This window comes from Heteronotia binoei, chromosome 15, assembly GCF_032191835.1.
Source record: "Heteronotia binoei isolate CCM8104 ecotype False Entrance Well chromosome 15, APGP_CSIRO_Hbin_v1, whole genome shotgun sequence".
In the NCBI taxonomy this organism is placed as follows: Eukaryota; Metazoa; Chordata; class Lepidosauria; order Squamata; family Gekkonidae; genus Heteronotia; species Heteronotia binoei.
Genome location: NC_083237.1, coordinates 15,141,753 through 15,168,509, shown reverse-complemented (window position 1 = coordinate 15,168,509; position 26,757 = coordinate 15,141,753). Strand labels below are relative to the sequence as shown.

At 45.3% G+C, this 26,757-nt stretch overlaps 1 protein-coding gene across 1 annotated transcript; it reads left to right on the top strand.

Annotated features, from left to right (window-relative positions):
- The first annotated feature begins 6,022 nt into the window (after positions 1-6,022).
- On the top strand, positions 6,023-18,048 carry LOC132583132 (vomeronasal type-2 receptor 26-like). Its single transcript, XM_060254803.1, has 8 exons — positions 6,023-6,059; positions 6,651-6,759; positions 9,167-9,458; positions 10,434-10,683; positions 13,080-13,162; positions 14,607-14,834; positions 15,311-15,437; positions 17,144-18,048. The coding sequence occupies exons 1-8, from the start codon at positions 6,023-6,025 to the stop codon at positions 18,046-18,048; spliced, it is 2,031 nt and encodes a 676-aa protein (XP_060110786.1).
- The last annotated feature ends 8,709 nt before the right edge of the window (positions 18,049-26,757 follow it).

Sequence of the window (26,757 nt, the reverse complement as noted above, 5' to 3'; positions counted from 1 at the left end):
TAAGATGAAGGCTATGGATTGACGTGTAGTTTAGGTTCAGCTTCTCTCAAAGAGAAACCAATGGTTGCTGAGAGCATAATGACCAGAGGCCGACAGTCAAACAGCCAGTAGTTCTGGGAGAGTGAGAGCTGGCTGATGGAAGATGTCATAATCTTGAGTCAGAGTTCAGGAGAATAACTTACTGCAGCTAAATGAAAGTCAGTTTGTAATTTAGAGTCCAAAATGGCTGAGTATATCTATAGTGCAAAAGTTCAAATGTCGAGATGCTTTGCAATCCTTTAGCTAATTCAGTCCTATGTTGCATTTAAATCATAAATAAAATTACTCCTTTTTTGCTTACACATATGGGTTTCATGTATATGATCTTAGGGAAGAAACACAACTCCAAACTAAGATCTTGTCCTACTTCTAAATGGATTAGGATAGGAATAAATGGTGTCAGTGAAAGAATGTAGCAGTGTTCAACCCCAAAGTTTCTGAGTGCTGTCTGAGTGAAGAGCGATTGGTAAAGGGGCTAGACTCTGCTTTCTGATGGTGTCTCTGTTAGCAGGAGGGAGGACTCAGAGTCTGAAAGTAGCACAGCTCGCTCTGCATCTCAAAAGAGGCAAGAAATTTGTTTAGCTGTCATAGCCAACATGGTAGCATTTCTAGAATGCCTGAATAGGATCTAGAGCACGGGTTCCCAACCCTCGGGCCATGGACCGGTCCCTGTCTGTGACTTCTTAGCAACCAGTCCATGAGTTGTATAATTATTTCATTATATATTACAATGTAGTAATAATAAGAAGACATTGGATTTATATCCTGCCCTCCACTCTGAATCTCAGAGTGGTTCACAGTCTTTTTCACCTTCCTCCACAACAGACGTCCTGTGAGGCGGGTGGGCCTGAGAGAGCTTTCCCAGAAGCTGCCCTTTCAAGTACAACTCTGTGAGAGTTATGGTTGATCCAAGGCCACTCCTGCAAATGGAGGAGTGGGAAATCAAAACCTCCCAGATAAGAGTCCACACACTTAACCACCACACCAAAATAAAGTGCACAACTGTATCATCCCAAAACCATCGCCGCCCCCTGCCTGGTCCGTGGAAAAATTGCCTTCCACAAAACTGGCTCCTGGAGCCAAAAAGGTTGGGAACCGCTGATCTAGAGGACTCGGGATCTTAGCTCAGCCACAAAACTTTGCTTGATGACCTGACACCAGTCCAGTTATCATTCCTTTTGGAGACAGTTTATCAAGTTACCTTTATACTTATTACGAAAACCTGAAACTACAGTAGACCAGTATAGTTTGCTTTTCATGGTGCTGCCGTAGAAGATAACATAGAAGTTGTTATTTGACCTATTAGGCGAATTGCTGGGGTCTCCTCTTTTGATGGGGGGGCAGGGAATTAGCAAGAGGTAGACTTAGGCAGAGCTCTCATGGAGAAGGGTTCTTTCCACCAATGATACAGAGGTCCACTATCTCCAAATTTAAAATAGAAATATATATAGGAGCACAATCACACTGCCAAAATTAAAGCTTTTTTTTGTTTTGTTATGAATGTATTTGGGAGAGTGGCCACGGCAGATGACCAATTTTATAATGAATTGCAGAGACCAAGGATAAATTCTAAAAGAGAGGAAAATATTACCAAATAGCAAGCCATGTCTAGATTGTGGATCGGATTTAAAGCATAGTAGAAGAAGAGAGTGACCCCCTTTCCTCATCAAGCTGCAATCAAAAACTGAAAGGTGCCGCCCTCCACAAAAAATACTAGATGATTTCCTATGGGCACTGAGGCAGCTGTCCTGACGAGTTTCCTGTCCTCCTGATCCACCTGCAAATGAATGCCAGATGTTTCCTAATGTAGGGCATTTGTGCATGTACAAAAGTTGTGCTTGGGGGGAATGCTATGTTTTACAGGGAAAAGTATATATACATTTACTGTGGTCTCCTAATCCTTTCTACATTTTACAGGGGAGGGGGAAAGAGTTGTTCAACTTCAAGAAAGACTACTTCTGCCCCCATTCTAATATCTCTGCCCCCATTAATTGTAAGCATCCAGCATTTCTTATGGTCTTTTCCACATTAAATCCTGACATTTTTCTAGCATCTTCAGTGCCTGTTCTCAGAGGATTAAGAAAGCATCCTATTTAAAAGCAAACATCTTGATGCAAAAAACAGTTCTCCCAGGCCCCATGTCTGGGGAAAAAAGATTTCTGCAAGCCCTTACTCCCACCCAGCATTTAAAAGCAAACAAGTAAGTAGTAAGTAAGTAAAATTTTATTTGTATCCCGCCCTCCCCCGCCAAAGCAGGCTCAGGGAGGCTAACAACAACAGAAAACAACAGTACATTAATAAACCATTACATTAATAAACATTAAATTAGCCTTAAAACCAGTTAATACATTAATTAAAAGCCATTATTAATTTAATTACATTAAATTGAATTACACTGAATTAAATCTAACCATAATATTATCATTGGTGCTATATCTGTCAGTTGGTATTGATGGCGGATATTTCTTTGTTGTGCACTTGTAGTTCAGCTATTCATAAACGCCAGTTTAAAGAGGGTGGTCTTGCAGGCCCTGCGGAACTGATCGAGGTTCTGCAGGGCCCGCACCTCCTCTGGGAGCTGATTCCAAAGATATGGGTCTGCGGAAGAAAAGGCCTGTGTGCGGGTGTTCTGGAGTTTGATTTCTTTTGGCCCAGGGGTAGTCAATCTGTTTTTTCCTACTGACCTCAGTGCTCTCTGGGGCTCATACGGGGAGAGACGGTCCTTCAGGTAGGCCAGTCCTCGGCCATATAGGGCTTTAAAGGTAATGACCAGCACTTTATACTGGACCCGGTATACAATCGGTAGCCAGTGCAGTTCGCGTAGCCCCGGCCGTGTATGTTCCCATCTTGGGAGACCAAGCAACAGCCTGGCCGCTGCATTCTGCACTAGTTGTAACTTCCAGGTCCGGCACAGAGGCAGCCCCATGTAGAGGGCGTTACAGTAGTCCAATCTTGAGGTGACCGTCGCATGGATCACCGTTGCTAGGTCCTGACGCTCTAGGAAAGGAGCCAGCTGCCTCGCCCGCCTCAGATGGAAGAATGCTGACTTGGCAGTGGCTGTTATCTGGGCCTCCATTGATAGTGAAGGCTCCAGTAAAACACCCAGACTCTTCACCCGCTGCGCCGCCTTCAGTGGCGCACCATCGAAGGTCGGGAGAGATATTTCCTTCCCCAGAGTGCCACGACCCAAACAGAGAACCTCTGTCTTCACTGGGTTCAACTTCAGCCCACTCAGTCTAAGCCACGTTGCAACAGCCTGTAAGGCCCGGTCCAGGTTCCCCGGGGCGGAGGCGGGCTGGCCGTCCATTAGCAGATAGAGCTGGGTGTCATCTGCATATTGATAACAACCCAGCCCAAACCTCCGGGCAATCTGGGCAAGGGGGCGCATATAGATGTTAAATAACATCGGGGAGAGAACTGCTCCCTGAGGCACCCCACAATCTAGTGTGCGCCTCTGGGATCATTCACCCCCAATCGCCACCCTTTGTCCCCGACCCATGAGGAAGGAGGAGAGCCATTGTAAGGCCAACCCCTTAACCCCTATGTCGGCAAGGCGGTGGATCAGCAGCCGATGGTCGACCGTATCAAATGCAGCCGACAGATCTAGTAACATCAGCACTGCTACACCGCCTCGGTCCAGTTGCCGCTGGAGGTCATCTACCAAGGCAACCAGGACCGTCTCCATCCCGTGGCCTGGTCGGAAACCAGACTGGCACGGGTCTAGGACAGAACCATCATCTAGAAATCTCTGTAGCTGCAACGCCACTGCCCTCTCGATAATTTTATCTAAAAATGGTAAATTAGACACCAGTCGGTAGTTTGCCAATTCGGCCGGGTCTGCTGTAGATTTTTTCAAGAGGGGGCGGACCAAGGCCTCTTTCAAAGGTGTTGGAAAACACCCCTCTAAGAGGGATCTATTTATGATGTCCCGTAAAGGACATCTAAGCTCCTTCTGGCAAGATTTAATCAGCCAAGAGGGGCAAGGGTCCAAATTGCATGTTGTTGGGCGAGCAGCAGAGAGGATTCCATCAACTTCCTCCAGGCTGAGTGGGTCGGAGTGGTCCAGCATTAAATCCGAAGACAGGCGCAGAGCCTCAATTTCACTTACTGTATCTAATGTGATAGGCAGGTCTTGGCGGAGTGACGAGATTTTATCTGCAAAATATTTCCCAAATGCCTCACAGCCTATCTCTAATTCTCTAATGTTTGGTTTGCCTTGTGGCAATGTTATAAGGTCCCCAATTACCCTAAACAATTGTGCTGGGCGCGAATTTGTAGATGCAATCTTGGCTGCAAAGTATTCTTTCTTTGCATCCTTGACTGCCATCTCATATGACTTCATAAACGTTCTATAGGATGTTCTCGTCGCTTCGTCCTGAGTATGCCTCCACAACCTCTCTAGTCGTCTGAGCCCTTGTTTCAGCTGGCGCAACTCCGAGGTGCACCATGGAGCCAGCCTCACACGAGGGAGCAGAGGGTGCCGGGGTGCAATTTCATCAATAGCCCTGGATAGCTGGCCTTGCCAGACTTCCACCAGGTCGTCGAGGGAATTGCCAGTGGGCCAGGGATCCCTCAGGGCTATTTGGAACCGTTCTGGGTCCATCAGGCCCAGAGGGCGAGCCAAAATAGGCTCTCCGCCCATACAGGGTTGGGGCGACATCTCCATATGGGCCTTAAGGGCTAGGTGATCCGACCATGGAACCGCTTCAACCGCGATATTGTTCACCAAAATCCCAGACGCAAAGATCAGGTCTAATGTGTGTCCGGCCTGATGCGTGGGTGTTGTGACAAATTGAAAGAGCCCTAGTGTCACCATGGAAGACACTAGGTCCATCGCCTGAGTGGAGGCCGTGTCATCGGCATGGACATTGAAGTCGCCCAGGACTATAAGCCCTGGGTACTCCAATGCCCAGCCCGCCACTGCCTCCAATAGTGATGGTAAGGCACCGGCTGGTGCGTTAGGCGGACGGTACACCAGCTAGATCGCCAACCTCTCTCCAACATCCCATGTCAGACTGGCACACTCGATGCCATCGATCTTTGGGGCCGGGAGAGCCCGAAAGGAGTAACCCTCCTGTATGAATAACGCCACCACTCCCCCCCCGCCCGTTACTCCGTGACTGGTGAAAGTCCGAGTAACCTGGGGGGGGGGTCATCTGGGAGAGAGCTACTGTCTCTCCGTCCCGCACCCAGGTCTCGGTCATGCAAGCCAGGTGCACATCCTGCTGGAGTAGAAACTTCTTAAGGGTCGAGGTCTTATTGTTGATGGACCTGGCGTTGCATAACACCAGTGACAGAGACGAGCATTTCCTCTTAGGCCCACTACCTGCCACCATTGGGATGGGAAGTAGACTGGAAGGTGGCCGAGCACTGTTTTGTCTCTGTCTCCTTCCCTTATATATTTGTCTATTCCCACCGTCATATCTTCCCCTCCCCAGGAGCACTGGAATCCCCTGGGCCAACATCTGCACCAGCCTGGAATGAGCTCACAGTATGCCCCCTCACGATTTGTTCCCAGTTATCCCCACCTGCGTTTCACTTTATCCTCCCCCTGTCAGCTCTTCCTTTTCTTGCTGCTTGTTAGGGGGTTTAGACTGCGCTATCTTAAGTTAAAAGTTTTGTTTTGGCAAAGCACATACCAGGCATTAGTAATGGAGTGATGGACGCCCTGTTTCGCCAGCAGATGGTGCGCTTTTGTTAACTAGATCCGGACTTTTTATGCGCGCATCTCATCGGAATTGTGGCTGATTCGATGGATGAAGTTAGATGGCAATTTACTGCGCCATAGCACCTAGCACGGAAAGGCCGTATGATGGGGCGGCTAGTCAGTTTTCTGTTTTTTCAGGAAAATGCTGTCTCGGGGTAAAAAAGCTTGGCTGGCTCCGCTGGTGCACCTGATGCAGTTTTGTGTTTGGCAGAAGCGGAGAGGGGCCTATCGGTAATACCCATTAAGGGCCAGCTTGCAGGGGTGGCCTTCTTCAACATGGCCCGGGTGTATCCGGAGGTGGTTAATGACTTCCGTAGTGCAAAATGTTGGAAGGTTGGTTTTCGGGAGGAAGGGCGATCGGGGGCTGTCGACAGCCGATTTCCCATCTTTCCTCCACGGGCTACATGCTACCTGGGGCCCTGGTTTGTGCCTCTGTGTTTAGAAGGCGCTATTTCATGCAGCTGCTTTGACAGCCTTTTGCCAGGGTTTGCGGGTGTCTGAAGCTAGTGGCACTCTCACGCACGGATTCTTTGATAGGGCACCCCAGGCGGGGGATGTTAAGCTCCCGGGGGGGGCAGGTTCTTTGCTGGTTGGTCGTTTCAGGACTGATCAAAGGAAAAGGGTTCACACGGTCATATTAGGACCGTGCTTGGAAAAGAGCTTGTGTCCAGTGGCGGCCCTCAGACATTACAAGTCAGGCTTTGGTAAATTTGGCCTGAATGGCATGAAACTTGGTACTCATGTATGTAGAATGGGGCAGCATCAGCAGCTGCTGCTGGTAGAGATCTGGGGCTTATCGGAACTACATATGGCCTTTATGATCGTAGGGTGATTACTCGTTTTCACCTTTATATAGCCTAAGTTTGTACCGTTGGAATGTGTTCTAATGGTTTTTCTTTTCTAGGTGCTGTGGCTGGTGTGGAACAGAGGAGGATCCTCATTGTGACCACAGTCTCACCCATTGGGCGGCACGTTGTGCTCGTTGGGCACCGGTGGTTCTCAGTGAGGCCTAAGTGAGCGGGCTGTCATCGAGTTGCAGGGCCGATGGGTCATGAGGTGGTCCGGGCTCATTCCACTTCTCTGGTGGAAATGAGGGGCCCCCTGCTGCATTTGTTGGTGATTCTATCGGGGGAGAATGATTTGGGCTTACTCCAGGGTAAGGCCCCTTTCACTTCAGGCCTCGGATGGTGTCACGATGATTGGCAGTAGGTGGCCGGGCGCCCTCATCCTGTGGTCAGACATGCCACCGCGCCAGCAGTGGCGGGCGGCTTGGGACCCAGCAGGTTGGTGTGGCCCCGGCACAAGGCTAACGGGGCCTTGCGGATAGCCCTGGAGAGAGGGTTGGGATTTTAAATGTTGGATCCATCCATAAGGCCATTGTGAGGATTAGTACAGGCCGGATGGGGTCCATTTTTCATTAAAGGGCAAAGTGGCCTTTTGGATGGGTTATGGCAAGGGCTAGGACATGTTCCCGGTTAGGCTGGAAATTCCCACCTTTGGCAGGGGAGGGCGGGATATAAGAATAAATTTATCTTATCTTATCTTATCTTAGGTGGGGGACAGTTGCCTAAGCAGAGGCTTGGCTCTGTCTGTGGCTGTTTATTGTTGGGAACGTGTTGTGTGGGGTATTGGTGAGCTCCCGCGGCATGGCACCATTTGGGTGTATGGCGTCCCTGGGGTGACCGTTAAGCTGTACGGCCCAAGGTTGGCTCCGGGGAGCCTTGGGATCCCGTCACTTGGAATGGTCCACATCCCGTGCTGTACGGCTTGGGGGATGGTGGAGTGCAGGTGAATGGGATCTTGTGCCTGGCCGGCCGGGTTTAAGCAGTTGAGTTGGCTCCCACCCGCGGCATGGGGCTCGCCCAGTTCCAGGTTAAGGAGGTGGTCTGGGCTGACCCCTGGCTTAACCTGACTCCACTTTTCCCCTTGCTGTTTAAAGTAATAAAGTGGCCCTTTAATCCATATTTTGTTGTCTGTCTCGTTATTCCGACTGGGGTGGCAATGCTTGTATGAAAACAGGCAATTAAAGGGTAACAACTGGAGGGGGGGGGGAAGACTATGCACTTAGTGGAAAGAATATAGCTGAATCTAGAATGCAAAACATTGTGAGACATCACTGAACCAGGCATTGACAGGTAGGCCAATTCAAACTACTATATGAAACAGGAAACGCCCAGACAGAAATGGTCCAATCCTGAACAAAATTCAATCACAGTGAATATGATTGCTAGGCAAATACACATATTCTTTCACCATGATCATTAAATAAATTCATCTTCCTTGGCATACATGCAGACCATAAGAAGTAAAAATCCCCAGAATTCCATTCCAGTTGGATTCTGAGGAGACTGCTTGTGCCTAGTTGTCTAGTGAAGAGAAAACTTTATACAAACATGTTTATTTTTCTCAGCAATTCTACAGAAAAAACTCCTCTTTAATTATTCAATACTTCTTCATAGAATCCCTGTGGTACTTAAATGGTCACTGGGGGAAAGGCTGGCAGATTATACTAGAAATAAAACATTTCACATTGCAGGTTGGTGGAAGGGCTAGGGACAGATAGGATTCTTTCAATCTCATCTGTAATGTGTTGTTCCATATTTGAGTTGTTTCAATATTCACATGAGAAGACAGAAATCTCGATTGATATGAACCAATTGCACAATGATATTACTCATGGTATTGTTTCTAGTGCTGTTGGATCCAACAACATCTAAAGTCCAAGATGCTATATGCACCATCAGTGAATCCCTCTCAAGTCTTCACAAATATCATCAACAAGGAGATCCCTTTATTGGGGGAATTGCTTCTCTTATCGAAGTCATTTCAGAAATTATGGATTTCAGCAAGCCACTCAACTATACAGCATTTAATATGCCCTTGTAAAGAAGGCTTTTTTAAAAAATCTTATAAACATTATCTGTGTATGTCAAAATAATAGCTGACTATTTGTTCATTCTGGGTTGAATTCTAGGAACATAGAGATTAATTTGGATATTTCTCTTAATTTGGATATTTCTCTTAATTTGCCAGCCACCCTAAATCCATTCCATGCACCTTTAGGGAAGAAAGGGACATTGACTATTCTTCACTTAATGAAGAAAATACTAATTAATATTACTTTTAATAGAAAATGTATTACTTATCAAAAGAGAGCCACTATGTGGATGAGGATGATAAAGGACTTTGAGTAGATCGGATATAGTGTTTGAATTTAGATATACACATCCTCACACTTCTAGACGACTCATTGGATAGGCCAGAAATCCTTGATAGCGGGATATAGATGCTTAATCACATTACAGAGTCTCAGAGCTCTGACTCTCTTGATGAATATTAAAATATTAGAGAATCACCTGAAATATGAAAAATAATCTCTGAATTATGTTTTGCTTAGTTCCTCAATTATTCTTGTTATAGCGTGCTGACTAATCATTATCAACATGTCTTGGCCATGGCATTTGCTGTGAAGGAAATCAATGAAAATCTCCATATTTTACCCAATGTCACCTTGGGCTTGGATATCTGGAACAGCTACTTCAATGCAAGGAAGACCTATTGTGCCACAGTAGAACTTGTCTCAACCAAGAACAGATTTCTCCCTAACTACAAGTGTGACAGCAAGAACAATCCTATAGCAGTCATTGGAGGACTTGAACCTGAAACTTCCCACTACGTAGCAACTGTGTTAGCTGTCTACAAAATTCCACAGGTAGGCTGGGTATGCAGAATATGAACTTCCATAACACATTTTGTAGACTTATACGATGAAATGATAAGAACCCATGGTGCAGAGTGGTAAAGCTGCAGTTCTGCAGCTGGAGCCCTCTGCTCACGACCTGAGTTCGATCCCAGTGAAAGCTGGTTCAGGTAGTCAGCTCCAGGTTGACACAGCGTTTCATCCTTCCAAGGTTGGTAAAATGAGTACCCAGCTTGCTGGGGGAGGGAAGCATAGATGACTGGGAAAGGCAATGGCAAACCACCCTGTAAAAAGTCTGCCGTGAAAATGTTGTGAAAGCAACCTCACCTCAGAATAAAAAATGACTAGTGCTTGCACAGGGGACTACCTTTACGTTTTTATGATGAAATTATCCTCCATATAAAATATTTCACAGAATATTTTTAAAGTAAATTTAAGAGAAGAATAGAGTACTTAAAGAATGACTCACTGGTTCTAAACAGACACATGTCTTAAATTCCAAAGTAGGGCCTTTCCATTCCGATAGAATAACTTTAATTCATCTAGATGGGTAGCTGGGATCATTTTTAAGTTGTCAGTACACTCCTGCTATAGTTTGCTGCTACAGGCTAACTACATTTATGACAATACAAACTTTATTAGAATACAACATTTCATAGTAATGAAGCTCAATTCATAAGTTGTACCCATCTACCAGATGTATCTCAAGCCTTTCACAATGCAAAGAAATGAAACAATTTTTATCATCTCCACAAACAGCGAGAAAGTGCAGTATAGATCTGTCTTTGGGTTTTTGACTAGTAATACAAGTGAAAAGTGTGCACTTCTCTGCAGCTTATGGTGGATTCTTTCCGAAAGGGTGAGGTATTCTGAAATGATTTTTGTCTTCATTCCCTACATTTCCCTCCCAATGTTCATTTCCTTTAGCTTACCTATGGCTCTGCTTCAGTAATAAATGAAAAATTATCAGGTGTTTCTGTCTATCAGATGGTACCAAGTGAAGCCAAGCAATACAAGGGGGTTCTCCTCTTAATTCTGCATTTCAGGTGGACGTGGATTGGGGTCATTGCTGTGGATGATGAGCGTGGAGAAAGGTTTCACCAAGCCATGCTTCCTCTGTTTTATCAGAACCGCATCTGTGTGGCCTTCATAGCAAAAATCTTACAGGCGACAACTGTAGATTATTATTTTACAATGATGCAATATGGATTGGAGAAATTTGATGCTGTGATGGAGAGTAAAGCCAATGCAGTTGTTGTACATGGAGATAGTCATTCTTTCTCATATCTTCGATGGTTAGTACAATTGTCAGAAACAGAATACACAACAGCAGAGCTTATAGGGAAAGTATATCTTGCAACGATTCTGTTGGATTTTGTATCCTTTTATTACCAAAGAAACTGGCAAAAACAGAACCTTCATGGAAGTATATCCTTCACAATTCACACCAATCAACCACCAGGGTTTCAGCAATTTCTTCAGTGTAGAAAGCCTCTTTGGACTGAAGGAGATGGCTTTATCCAAGATTTCTGGGAACAGGCATTCCTCTGCCTTTTTTCAGATTCACCACTGATGGAGGAGTTTGGTAAATACTGCAGTGGAGAGGAGAAACTGGAGAGCCTTCCTGCTGACGTTTTTGATATGAGAATGACAGGTCCAAGCTACAGTATCTACAATGCTGTCTATGCTATTGCACATGCTTTTCATGCCCTGCATTCATTCTGTAATGGACACAGAAGAATGATGGAGAGAAAGAAATGTAACTTGTTCAGTCAACCATCATGGCAGGTAGATATCTTAGACACAAATGCAACCACATGCATAGGGAGTGGAAGAAGATGCAATGTGTACAGTATAGTATCTTTGGAAAACATTCATAAATTCATATCCTTCACCTCTTTGCCAATCCATTCAATTAAAAATGACACAATTCTCCATGCATTTGCTCTATAGTTCACTATGACAGTGAAAGTGGAACTTAGGGTGTCAGTAAGACATGCAGTTGACATAACTTGCACATAACTAGGCACTTATGAGTGCTTAGATGTTGTTTATTTGTTATTTTTAGAGAGTGGTGACTGATGATTACAGCATACAAGAAAAAATGGGATCGATGTATGTAAAAATCCTTTGGGACAGAGGGTGTGGTAAGAAGGGAAGGTCAGGAAGACTGAAAAAAGAAGTGGTTGTGTCCGAGTCTTTTATTTGAATCATTCTTCCTTAAGAAATGTTTTTAATCATTTTTGCCCAATCAAGAGCCTTCTGCCTTTCTTTCACATTTGCTGTTTCCAACACATGAGGTAATCTAGGGGTGCCCAGACATATTTCAGACCCATGCCCAGAAAGCCCTGCACACAATTTTGGGGCAGATATTCAGTCCAGGTTTACTCAGAAGCAAGGCTGCCTGGATGTTTAAATTTTTCCAGCTTGACCCAAATCTCCCTGAATTAGGGATGCCAGCCTCTCCAAGCTCCCAGCTGATATGGGAGCTGAACTAGGGAGTATTTCCACAGTTCTCCAAGCCCAAGAAATAGGAGAGAGGGTGTTTTTTGGGGGGCGGGCAGGATTGGCATTCAAAAGCACCTGCTCCAGGGTCTCTCAGTCTTGATGGGCCATTTGGGTACCGAAATGAGAAGTGATTATCAATACTCTATCTACACTGCGGAGTCTTGTGACTAAACATTCTACTGTGAGAGCTTCTGGAAAATTGTGAGTTACTGTGTAAATTGATTTGTTCTGGGCCAGTTTTTATCTGAGCTAAGTAAAAAATATGTGAGCTTGAGGTTAAAAACTGAGCTTGCTCACATAGAGGGAAGACTGGTGGAGTTTCACAACCCTGGGTCAAAGACCTACATAGGCGCATATCACTAACTATATTAAAAAGTGCACAGTTGGAAATATGTGATCTGACTTTCCAAATGGCATGATTTCTCCAGGAAGAGTTGAGACATCAAGAAATGTGTGCTGAGACCAGTTCTATCAATTAAGATTAGAGTTTTTCCAGTGTCAGGAAGATTGGGGCAAAGAATGGGGTACTGACCACTGGGGAATTGGTATGGATATTGCTGTTAGAACAAGCATTTTAATCTAGAGAGGAGGAACAATGACATCAGATCAAACAACTCACCTATCGCAGCCTTGGTCTCTCAAGATGTATTGCTTTTCTGTGACTTTTCTGTTCTTTGTTCTTCCTGTATTAGGACCATCTGCTTATCTATAGAGATAAATGGATCTAATGTTGGGAGATGAGTCATATCTATCTATCTATCTATCTATCTATCTATCTATCTATCTATCTATCTATCTATCTATCTATCTATCCATCCATCCATCCATCCATCCATCCATCCATCCATCCATCATCTATCTATCTATCTATCTATCTATCTATCTATCTATCTATCTATCTATCTATCTATCTATCTATTTTATTCAATTTTTAGTTCACCCTTCCCATAGGACAGGCTCAGGGTGAGTTACATCATAAAAAGAATCAACAATAAAAAGACACTGTCAACTTAGTTACCATCTTACTATTTGTGGAGCTTATTCTCTCAACGTCTCAGTTTTGAATTTGTAATTTGCACATTTCATAATACCATACATCTCATCAAGTGTGGAACTTCCCTCTAGTTGAAGAACCCATGCTCTGTCCTGAGAAAGAACTCAATGTTGTTTCCTTTGAATTTCCTGCCAATTTTGTGGGCAGCAAAATGGTACATGTAGGAAATGCATTTTGTCTTGAAATTAACACACACAAAAAGAAAGAAGAAAAACTGAATCTGTGTCATATCTACAATAGTCATATAAAAGGATAAAAAGGAAAAACCAAAACATATCAGGCCATACTATTTCATAAATTTTGTGGGGGCTTTTTAAACAAGGACCATCTTCTTCCATATATGCCCAGGAGGTCATCTGTTGGCTGTCCCCAGCACAAGAGATGCCTGCCTTGCCTCAATTAGGGCCAGGGCTTTTTCAGTCCTGGCCCAGACCTGGTGGAATCAGCTCCCTACAGAGATCTGGGCCCTACCTGGCTTATTAGCCTTTTGTAGGGCCTGGAAAATGGAGCTGTTCCGCCAGGCTTTTAGTTGAGGCTGCAGGCTTCTATTCTTGATCTGGTTGGCCTCCCCTATTGGCATTGTCACCTGTGCTATAAATGGACTAATATCTGCCATCTCTATGAGATATTATGATATGAGATGGCCAGGCTGGGCAATATGTGATGATACGGCAAAGTTTTCTGAGTGCTGTTGAGTTGTCTATTTAAAAAATGCTTTAATTGTATTTTATTGTTTTATCATGTGTTGTACTCCAGCCTGAACCCTATGGGGAATGGGCGGAATAGAAACATACTAAATATATAAATCGAATATATATATTTCGATTTATATCCCGCCCTTCCCACCAAGGTGGCTCAGGGCGGCTCACATATATATATATATATATATATATATATATATATATATATATATATATATATATATATATATATATATATATATATATATATATATATATATATATATGTAATTATTAACGTGCCCTTTGCATTCCAGTGAACAGGTGAGCTCAATTTTAGTTTTCCTTTTCTATCTAGTTTCACCACTTCTTGAAAAGTGTTTCATTTTACAACAGTCCTGGAGACAGTGTGTGTGTCATAAAATGTAAAGCTAGATAGCACAGATATAAACTTTATAAAGGACACAGACAAACACAATTGAAGATTTAAAAAAAAACAAAAACAAAATATGCTTAAGACATTAGATCTCTTGCACTATTTTGTTTATTTAACAATCTCTGATAACTGACACCTCTTGGTCTGAATTATTGCATCAAAATCTGGAGATAATGTGCTGTAGCTATCTCGAGTATGCTATTCAAGTGTTGTTCAGATGCATGTCTGTAAGTTGCAAATCTGCTTTGGATATATTGACATTCATTACAGAAATCTCATGGTTAATGCTTTGAGCAGAAGACCCAGGGGAAAACATGAAATGGCTGGGCATTGTGAGCTTTTTTACATAGGTTGCTTCATGGGCAGGCGATGCCATTTCATACATTTCCTTTCTTTAAAAAGAATTGAGACGTAATGATTAACATGTCCTTTGCTTTCTAATGAAGAGGTGAGCTCAATTTTTGTTTTCCTTTTCAACCTAGCTTCACTACTTCTTGAGAAGCGTCTCATTTAATAACAGTGCTGGGGACAGTATTTCATTTGACACTAGTGGAGAGGTAGTCACAGGGTATGATATTATCAACTGGCTTGCTTTCCCAAATCAATCTGTTCTTAAAGTCAAAATTGGAGAGGTTCATCCAGGAGCTCCTACAGGCCGAATGCTTACCATTAATGAAGACCACATCACATGGAACAGCAGGTTTAACCAGGTAATATTAGTCCACATAATCTGGAGAAGCTTTCATTAAAGAAAATATGTTATGCTAACATCTGCTGTGGTGCTCCATTTTCATTTTCTAAAAGAGTACAAAGAATTTCGAGTCAGTCTTTGAGCACAAACACTGATTTGAAACCACGTAATAGAAAAAAAAATAGCCACTGTGGGTTAATTTATAGCAGGCAGGAAAAGATGAGGCCAACTTTTGAAAAAGGATTCTTCCATTGCCTCTTAATGGGGCCTGTTGGCCTCCTGATATTGCAACTCATGTAGTCCTTCTTCATTTTCATACTTAAAAAACCTTGCAGGAGTAATTAAACATCAGATACTTGGTAGTGAATGTCTCAATCATACTACACACCACAGAAGAGAAGTGATTGTCTTGGCCTATTGACCTTTATTAGTTTGGAGAAACACATCTTTTTACATCTATTACAGACTGATTTTCCTCTCTCATTTATACATTAGACACAGCCCCTTTCTGTCTGCAGTGCAAGTTGCCATCCGGGTTATAGGAAGGAAATGAAGGAGGGAGAACCATTCTGCTGCTATGGCTGCGTTCCTTGTCCAGAGGGAAAAATTTCCAATCAGAAGGGTATGACATCAAATCAAATTCATTTATTATTGTTAGTGTTACAATCCATAGCCAATACGAATACATTCAAAGAAGCATGACCCTCATGCCATACAGGCAATTACATAAAATATACACAAATCTTTCTTATAGCACCTTTTATGTAATTTGAATTGTTTATGCTTTATTCCTTTATAATTGTATTTTAAACTTTTTCATCATGACTGTTAGCTGCCCAGAGTCTGCTTGCAGAGTGGGTGGTATATAAATCTAATGTAAAGAAACAAACAAACAAACGAACAAACAAAAGGATATGGAAGTCTTTTGCATCTCAGGATCACTCATTTAGATAATCTTTGAGGATTCTAGAAGCCATGAGTAGAGAAGGGTAAGAGATTTACAGCCCAATCCCAAAGAGGGTTGCACCATTCAAAGTGGAGATGTGAGCTGGGGGTGTTCAGTGCTTAAAATTTTGGAGCAAGAGCCCCACTCTGCAATGAAAGCCTGCTGGATGACCCTGGACCAGTGACACATTCCAAACCAGACCTACCTCACAGAAGTGTCATGCTTTGAGTACTGTGTCTGTGTGCACATGTGCATAAGGTCTGAAGCATGTTGAAGTACATTAGGTCAACAACACCACTACGACACCCCCCCCCCCCTTTTTACTCAAATATACAGTTATGGTATCTGAAATGCTGATTGAATGGATTTCCCCTCCCTGATAATAAGTCCCAAAGAAATATGTGGGTGATATCAGACGGCTGATTTGGGACGGCTTGAGGTCACCACAAATAAAGCCGGCCAGAAATAGAGCACCCCGGAGCTGCCGTGGGCACCCGGGGAGTGTCTGGAACGCTCATGTGTCCCATTCACAGCTCCCTGGGTGCTCTTCAGGTGCTTCTCAGCCTTCTGAATGGCCTGGAGCTGCCTCAGAGGCGTCCTGGTGAAAAGGCACCACTTTTGACATTGTGCCTTTTGAGGCAGATGGATCGGCCCAGAGGAAGTGGTAAGTACGGGATTGGGACAGCCACCAGACGTTACTGTGTGGACAGTTTTTTTCGGGTGCCTTCTGAGGCATCTATGGGTTGGCTCAAAGTGCCGGTCTGTTAGCAGACTGTAAGTCCCAAGGGAATAGGGCCCAAACCAGTAGTATTTATTGTATTGGTAGTTTTCCATGAAGTAAGCCACACTGTAGCTCTGGTATAGTGTGAACTTGGGCCAGTTGTGTTCTCTCAGGTTAACATCCCTCTATTAGAAACTACATCAGACAATTTGAGATTGAAGGCACTTTAAAATGTCCCACAATCAAATACAATATATGCAACAGTAGTGATATATTTTCAAAAGTAGATCCAGATAGGCCGCCATGTTGGTCTGAAGTAGTCGAACAAAATAGGAGTCGATTGCACCTTTAAGACCAACTTAGTTTTATTCAGAATGTAAGCTTTCATGTGCATGCACACTTCTTCTGAACAAAACTAAGTTGGTCTTAAAGGTGCGATCAACTCCTATATTTTCAAAGGGGAAGTAAAACAAACACAAATCTACCTGCATGTGGAATTGTCCAGCCATGCCCTCAGAAGTTCCTGCAGGTAAGCAATGGTTCTGGAATGAAATGTGGAGGTTGTAATCCCCACAGTATGATCCACGGGAAGAATGAGATATAGAAAGAATTATAGGATTCACTGAAGTTGTCTTCTTGCTGCCTCTTGCTCTTTTTGCAGACTTGGATGAGTGCTTCACTTGCAGAGAAGATGAATACTCAAACATGGGAAAAAATCAATGCATTCCCAAAGACATTGTTTTTTTGTCTTATGGAGAACCGTTGGGGATCACTTTAGTGACTTTTGTCTTTTCCTTTTCTTTCATTACTCTTTTGGTGCTAGGAATCTTTATAAAACACCACAGCACCCCCATTGTCAAAGCCAACAACAGGAACCTCACCTATTCTCTCCTGATCTGCCTCCTCCTTTGCTTCCTTTGTGCTCTGCTCTTCATTGGTCAACCGCATCTGATGCCCTGTCTCCTCCAACAAACCATTTTTGGCATGGTTTTCTCGGTTGCTCTTTCTTGTGTACTTGCAAAAACTATCATGGTGGTTTTGGCTTTCCTAAGCATTCAGCCAGGAAGCAACCTGAGGAGATGGGTGGGGAAAAGAATGGGCTATACAATTGTGATTTCCTGTTCCCTTTTCCAAGCACTCATTTGCTTTGTGTGGCTAGCCACTTCTCCTCCATTTCTAGATGCTGACATGCACTCAGAGGCTGAAGCAGTTGTCCTGGAATGCAATGTGGGGTCTGTCACAATGTTTTACTGTGTCCTGGGCTACATGGGCTTCCTGGCGATTGTTAGTTTTGTGGTGGCTTTTTTGGCCAGGAAGTTGCCTGACAATTTTAATGAAGCCAAATTTATCACTTTCAGTCAACTGGTCTTTTGCAGTGTTTGGCTGTCTTTTGTTCCCACCTACTTGAGCACCAAGGGGAAATCTATGGTGGCCGTGGAGATCTTCTCCATTTTAGCCTCCAGCGCTGGCCTTCTGGGTTGCATCTTTGCCCCCAAATGTTTCATTATTGTGCTGCAGCCTGAGTTGAACATAAGGGAACAGCTGATAAGAAGAAAGAAGGAGTAATTTAAAGAACTGTGGTTATATTTACAATCTGTAAAGAAGAGTTCATTTTTCCAAACATCCTTCTGTCTATCTGGCACATACATAATTCAAGAGAAAATCTGAATATGATTCCAGGAGCCTCAAAATTGGCAACTGGATACAGGATGATTATGGTAGTTGCACTGCCTTATGGGAATCAAAACATCCAGACCCATGACGTCCCTGGAACATCAACACGTTACACATTTTCCTTTGACAGTCATCATTTACTCATCTGTGGGAAATGTTAGAATCATCAAAACTGGACAATTACTTCAGAATGATTGTGGGAGTTACAACAGAAGCCATGAACGGCATAATCACATCAGCGGCATAATCTTACCACACCCTCCTTTCTACATTGGAAACCATGGTTTACTGAGCCAGCCATAACTCATCTGAAAATCGATCTAGGGGACTCAAAATGTGCTAATAGTTTTAGAATTATGATGGGATCTGCAATCCTGCAGTTTGGTGTAGAGGTTAAGTGTTTGGACTCTTATCTGGGAGAACCAGGTCTGATGCCTGCTCCTCCACATTCACCTGCTGATGTGGCCTTGTGTCAGCCACAAGTTCTCTCAAAGCTGTTCTGTTCAAGAGCTTGTATAGGAGAGCTCTCTCAGCCCCACTTACCTCACAGGGTGCCTGTTTTGGGGAGAGGAAGGGCAAGAAGATTTTAAACCACTCTCATTCGGGTAGTGAGGGCAGGGTATATATACAATATCCTCCTCTTCCTTCTTCTCCTCCTCCTCCTTCTCCTCCTCCTCCCCAAACAAAGGCATTTGACCTTTGGGGCCTTTAAAGCATGGATCTCCCAAAGTACAATGGAAGAAAAGGTTTTCTGTGGAAGGCATAGCTCATGCAAAAAGAAAGCTAGAATTTGCAAAAGTCTGTATTAGGTGTATTAGGTATAAGCTGTATGGTACCCAATATCTTGTTTTAAATTGTTTTTATAGTTATATATTTGTTTTAAATTGTTTTTATCATTTTATACTTGTAACAGATTGCTGGTTTTGCCCCTCCAGTTCGGAATGAAGAGTCGGACACAAGGCATTGGTATAACTAAGGGCCACTTTATTAAGCATAATAATCACAATGTCAAGGGCACCCAAAAGTATGGCCTGGTCAGGGCTAGGGGTCTCACCAGACTGATCCCCTGCCATTCATGGGCGATAGACCCAGCCCCCATCCGAAGTTGTGTGGCACAGCTCCTGCCAGGCCAGCCCAGCAAGGAGGCATACCCCAGAAGTCCCAACCAGCAGACGCAAGTCTCAGTGGAAGGCACTTTCTAAATGAGCCTCTAGGACACTATGCATTTTCCCAACCAAGGTCATTAAGCCCAAAGGTTGATTATGCCAGACCCCTAACTCCCCAAAAGGGGGATGCTTCATGGTCTTCCCCTAGCCGCATAGTACCCTAACCCAGTAAAATCTGCCACCACTAAGGCCAAGTCTTTACTTAGGGCTTAGCGCCCATGGGGAAGCCCAAAGCTACCCACAGGCCATCGCTCCCTAATGTACTGAAAATCCTCACGGGCCTGCAAGACTAACGCCTTGCCTTTTACTAGCCTGAGATCATTCCCTCCCAGGTGAATAATCAAAACCTGAGGCGGAAGGCCCATACTCCCTTGGAATAACAAAGGCAGCAGCCTGGCCACTGAAGGCCCCAGTGCCCCCACCACTCGATACAAACATATTGGCTGAGTCTCAGCTGAGAGCCGACCGAAGTTCTCTGGGCCTGATGTGCGGCCCAAAACACATGGCTGTGGCCACAGATGAGAACTCATCTACTCTGCCCAGGAACAACAGCATCTAAAAAGAAAAAAACAGTCAAACAAGAAACAGAAACCAGTAACATTTCAACCAAAAAAGCAAAGCTAGGAACTGAGCAAAGGTTGAACATAAGATATGTAGGCCGATGAGCGCCAACGGCCCAGGCACTGAATGGAGGAGGGAGGATACCCCAGTGCAGCAGCTGTCAATGCTGCCCTAATTCTAAAGGAGTGGGTCCCAAACCGCACCCCGGACAACCCCAGCTCACCTAAAGCCCGTGACGTCACAGCCCAAAACTGATGCTTCATCAGCGGGCTACCATTATCGTGACAGAACAAAAACCCTTCCCTGGGCCCCCAAACTGCGAGATAAGCAGCCAAAGCAGCAGCTGGGCACAACTCAAGCTCTGAGCAGTTGCCAAGCTTGAGCACGGTGCCCTTTTTGACACTGATCTGTCTTAGAGCAATGGACATTAATCACTGCCTTACCCTCAGATAACCTCAAATCCCGTAGCAACAGAGCATTACAAGAAACAGCATTTCTGGACCGTGCCACTAGCTCACTGATTCTAAGGGCCTTGAAAAAAGCTACCAAAGATGCAGCATGAAACAAAGATGCCTCAAAATATAAAGCACACACCGTGCCCCAAACCCCCTTCAGGCCCCTAAGAATCAGAGGGGAAATAGGTTTCCGAGAGTCCAGCCTAGGTCCAGCCTCTCTGGCCCCACCCCCAGAATTTTCTGGAGACGAAAATCAGCTGTTTCTTCCTTATAACCCTGCGCCTTACTAGCAAAAGCCAATGCAGACAGGTGCCCCCTAATGAATCACATAGCCAGTCCCTTACCTTGAAGCAAAACACATTAGTAAAGCAACTAAACTACCGGGAGGGGCCAAACAATGTAATACCCTACCTCAGCCCTAAAGTCCTCAAACTGCCACACAGCAGGTTCGTAAGACTTCCTGGTGCTAGGCGCAATGGCTAGGCCTATCGCTCTGCAGGCCTCGGCTCTCCCATCAGTCATAGCTCCTGGGGCATTGGCACCGCAGCTCAATTGGCATCTGGGGCCAGCTGATGAAAGCTCTCCATCTGTTTACAAGAGAGAGCGTCAGACACCCCGTTACTCACCCCAGGTACATGCTTGGCTAAAAACAATATGTTAAGCCGCAGACAACGCAGAGTGAAGGCCCTCATCAAGCTCATATCCTGCCGGGATTTGAATGAAAGGGAATTAATGACATGGACTACCGCCATATTATCACCCCAAAAATGAACTGTGCGATTGGCCATATCCAATGTCCTCGGAAATAGACTCCAAAACCCAAAGACCCAGCAGCATCAGACATGACCTGAAGTTCAACTTCAAGCCTCATGTCAACTCTCCAAAAGGAAACCCCATTAAAAGACTCCAAGTATTCTCACCAAACCCTCAAATCTTCCCTCATGCTGCTGGTAACTGGTGTTCTATGCTGAGGCAAGCGTAGACTTGCCATAGCTTCACAGAGCCTATGAAGAAAGGCTCGCCCCGGGACAACCACTTTGCAACCAAAGTTAAGATGCCCGACCAGCTGCTGCAACTCAATCAAGGTGACCTTCTGTTTAAGAAGAAAGGAATGAATCCTGTTCCTTAAATCTACTATTTTTTGGAAAGGTATCCTGGACAGCTACGCTAGGGTATCAAGCTCAATCCCCAAAAAGATCAGATTTTGGGCTGGGCCCTCCATTCTTTCCTGAGCCAAAGGAACCCCAAGTTCTGTGGCCAGCTCCATAAAGCCAGACAGCAGCTGAGCACAACGCCTAGTCCTCTCGGGACCCATAAAAAGGTAGTCATCCAGATAATGAATGACATCCTGCAAACCCATTTTCTCGTCAACAGCCCATTCCAAGAATGTGCTGAAACACTCAAAAGCTGAACACGATACAGAGCAGCCCATTGGCAATGCTCTGTCCATATAAAATTGACCCTCAAAAGAAAATCCCAAGAGCTCAAAATCAGCAGGATGCACTGGTAAAAGGCGAAATGCAGATTTAATATCACATTTTGCCAACTCTGCACCCTCTAAGCAGCATCGAACCATGGCTATGGCCTGATCGAAGCTTTTATACCTAACACAGTATAAATGCTCAAGAATCCCATCATTAACAGACTTCCCTTTGGGGAAGGATGATGATGAATCAAACGAAATTCCCCAGGTGCCTTTTTAGGCACCACACCCAAGGAGGAAACCCTAAGGTTAGGCACAGGGGGACTGGGAAATGGGTCCAAAACCCTGCCCTCAGCCAACTCCTTGGCAATCTTATCCTTGACTGCCTGCTCTAAACCCTTAACAGAACTAAGATTCCCAGACATAAATGGAACCCAGGGCCCCTGAAAAGGGATCCTAAAACCAAACTTAAAACCTTTTAGCAGGTAAACATGGTCAGCCCTTCGCGGAATCTGGACAGCCAGTGCTCAAGAGGACCCACCTTTATCAGACTGGGCCTCTTTTCTAGCCTGATAGTTTCCTCCCCCAACTCCTGGCTTTTTTTGATTCTTACATACCCAGACTTTTGGGCAGTTATTGAAGGAGTGAGACCCACCACACATGGGGCATTCGTACTTAAATCGACAGACCTTTCTGCTACACACTCCCTGAGAACCGAACACCCAACAAAGAAAACCGCCTGCCCCACAGAACTGCAGGAAGAACCTGCCAAAGCTGAGGAGGTTGCAGCTGACCTGGCCACCAAATGACCACTGTTGGAGCAGTCACCTAAATTTGGCTACATCAGAGACATGACCTGCAGCCATAGCTTCTGGTGAATGCGGTCCCTCTGAAGAGAAGGGTGCAAAGCAGCCCTCATCCTAAACTCCTCGTCATACTGCATCCAGGGAGACCCGCTAAACTTCGTGTACCCCTTATAAATTATGTCCATGTATTGGATAAGGGCAGCCGCCCTCCAAGGCTGAGTCCATGCAATCACCCCAGTGTAAATAAAAAAACCCCGCAGCCAATTAGCCCAAGTCCACTCCCCTTTGCGCTTCTTAAACTTTTCTTTTTCTTTCTCATCTAAATCCTCCTTATCCTTCTCCAATTTGCGGGAAATGAAGGAGAAAATATCCATGTACTCACCCTTTAAGATTTTGTCCTTTGTTGCAGGCAACAAATTGTCCCCCAAAGGCAAAGGTACATCCCCAAAAGGTAAGGCGATAAAAGGAACTGCCCCATAAGGAGAAGGGGTGCCTCAACCCCCCATAAATACCCTGCTGCCCCGCAACCAACGAAGCTCCACAAGGGCCCCGCTGTCCAGTAGGCCAAGCCCAATTTGACAATGAGCCCACACCTGAGGGGGAAGCAAACCCTGAACCCACAGCAGGGATGCCCTGCCCAGCAGGCAAAGCCTGACCCCAAGGCCCCCAAGGCCAAGCCAACCCAGCATATGCCTGCAGAATGTCACCACACTTACCAATGGATCCAACAGGCACCAGCGATGACCCCATTCCAGCAGCTCTTGATAATGACAATGATCCCCCATCTGGATCACCGAGACCCATGGCACTACCAGTGATGAATGCACCAGAACTGCCCTCAAGAATAGACAACCTGGTTAACACATTCGCTTGAAGCACCCTTTTAGAAGCCCTTTCCACTCCTACCCCTTCAGCAGGAGGCATACCTGACGCCTCTTCCAATGCCCACAACCTTTCCGTTATGTTAGCATTAACTACCTAATCACCCTCCTTATCAGAAGATGACAGCGGGGGCAGAGGCCTCTTAGCAGGGGCCATAGGGGCCTTTGGCGCAGGCTGATTCCCCTCGGACCTACCAGACCCCTTCTTACCCGACAACTTCGTAGCACCCACTGGATATCCGCACCAGAACAATAATAATGCCAACCTAAGAGCAGTTAAAGCCACCTACGGCAGACCCTCAAAATGGCCTCCTTCCTTTATAAAATGGCTGCCTTCCCTTGAGGAAGAAAGGGGACCCAATATGGCCACCACCCCAAATGACTAATAAGGGAAGCAAAGTATGGTTGACTGAGCCACAGCAACACCCCCCCCCAACCCCTGCAGGGAGTTCAAACTCTCAAACAAAAAACACCCATTTGCCACAAAAGAGGGAGAAGAGCCCTGTAAGCTCCTGGAGGATTGGCTACATCAGGGGAGTGTAGTCTATTATGCAGAGGAGTCCCTGTTTTTTTTTTTTTTAAGTCTTGAGGATGTAAATTACAAATGTACAGGATGTGGCAAACACCATCTCATCCTGTATTGATGAACTATTTCTGGTATGAACTTTTGCCCAGAGATAACACTATAATCTATCAAATCAGAGAGTCAGTACTGTCTCCTTGTCAAGAATGGGTAGCTAAGGTGTCTTTCTCTCATAACTATATGTTATGATATCTGCCTGACACCAATATCTCTTAATAATAATAATAATAATAATAATAATAATAATAATAATAATAATAATAATAATAATAATAATAATAATAATAATAATAATAATAATAATAATAATTTTTATTTATATCCCGCCCTCCCCGCCAAGGCAGGCTCAGGGCGGCTCACAGACATGGAAAGTGCCATGATTACAGCAATACATTATACAATAAAACACATTAAAATACATTAAATAAATAAATTAGTTAATTAATTAAAACCATTACAATTAAGGTGCTATAATGATTAAAACATATCAGATGTATATCGGATGGCTGGATGTTATTTCAGGATTCAGTCTTGAAGGCCATTTGAAAGAGGATGGTTTTGCAGGCCCAGCAGAACTGATTATAGTCCCGCAGGGCTCGAACCTCCGCTGGTAATTGGTTCCACCAGTGAGGAGCCGTTACTGAGAAGGCCTGCTTTCGGGTTGTTTTCAATTTGGCCTCCCTAGGTCCAGGGATTTTTAAAAGATTTTGGGAGCTAGATCTCAGTGCTCTCTGGGGAATATATGGAGGGAGGCGGTCCCTAAGGTAGACAGGTCCTCGGCCATATAGGGCTTTAAAGGTAATAAAGAGCACCTTGTAACGAACTCGGAACACAATTGGCAGCCAGTGCAGCTCCCGCAACCTAGGCTGCAGGTGCTCCCACCAAGGTAGTCCCACTAGCAGCCTGGCCGCCGCATTCTGCACCAGCTGCAGTTTCCAAGTTTGGTACAGGGGCAGCCCCATGTAGAGGGCATTACAGTAGTCCAATCTCGTGGTGACCGTTGCATGGATCACTGTTGCTAGGTTGCCGTGTTCCAGGAAAGGGGCCAATTGCTTCGCCCTCCTCAGATGGAAAAAGGCGGCTTTGGCAGTGGCAGCTATCTGTGCCTTCATTGTCAAGGAAGGCTCCAGAAGCACTCCCAAGCTTTTGACCCTGCGCACTGGTATCAGCAATGCACCGTCTAAGGCTGGTAGGGAGATCTCCTCCCCTGGTCCACAGTGGCCCATGCAAAGGACCTCTGTCTTCGCTGGATTCAACTTCAGCCCACTCTACTTGATCCACCCTGCCACGGGTTGCAACGCTCAGTCCAGGTTTTCAGGGACGTCTCCAGTCCGGACGCCCATCAATAGATAGAGCTGGGTGTCATCAGCATACTGGTGACAACCCAGCCTGTACCCTTGAGCAATCTGGGCAAGGCGGCACATGAAGATGTTAAACAGCATTGGGGAGAGAACTGCCCCTTGGGGCACCCCACAATTAAGTAGGTGCCTCTGGGACACCTTTCCCCCAATTGCCACCCTTTGTCCCCGACCTTCAAGGAAGGAGGAAAGACACTGTAAGGCTAGCCCCCGGAATCCTACGGCGGCGAGGCGGCGGGTCAGCAGCTGATGATCGACTATATCGAATGCCGACGATAGGTCTAGCAACAGCAATACCGCCGAGCCGCCTCGGTCCAGATGCTTGTAAGGAATGCTTGTATGAAAACAGGCAATTAAAGGGTAACAACTGGAGGGGGGGGACTATGCACTTTGTGGAAAGAATATAGCTGAATCTAGAAATCGGCCCCTTCCCAGCTGCACTGGCAACGCCAGTCATAGGCTGGGGGCCGTGCTTTGACCTCCCGGAAGGAGGGAGGCTGACATTGGCTTCCCGGCCATCTGGGAGTTTGAGGAGTGGGCGTGGGGTCGGGGCTATAAAGCCCGGGCTCCCTGCCCGTGTTGCGCAGCTCTCTCGTGGCTCTCGGCCCACCCACCTGCCCTATGCAGTACAGGTTTTACCGGTCGCCTTATTAGGGGCCAGGTAGGAATTTTTTCATTTTCACGGAATTGGCCTGTGTGAATTTGTTTTTTGCCTACCTTGTACTGCATGATAGTGTAGGGAGTATGGTGAGGTTGGATAGATTTGGTCGCTTGGCAGGATGAGGTATTGGCTACAGCTTTTTCAGGGGAGCACCTATGGCTCTGCACCAGTGTGTGCAGGTGGTCTGTATGAACGGTAGATGGGCTTCATGGCTCAATGCTGGGAGTGCAGATCACGACAAAGCCTCACCTGGGCGGATCTTTCCTGAGTGATTGATGCCGACAGAGGTGGAGGTGGAGTTTGGGCCTGGCCGCTCAGCACCAGTCAGATGGTAGTGGCGCCGTGTGCTGGGGGCAGGGTGTCTCACCCTTCTAGGACAAGGCGGGGTCCTGTGTTTTGACCCCAGGGCTTGTTCTCGTAGGCCTATACCTCTTGCCATCCTTATCGTTCAAGTTATGTTTCAATAAAGCGGCCCGGGTTTTTTTTCCAACACACTGTGTCAGTCTCTTCATTCTGACTGGGGGGGGGGGGGCAATGCAAAACATTGTGAGACATCACTGAACCAGGCATTGACAGGTAGGCCAATTCAAACTACTATATGAAACAGGAAACGCCCAGACAGAAATGGTCCAATCCTGAACAAAATTCAATCACAATGAATATGATTTCTAGGCAAATACACATATTCTTTCACCATGATCATGAAA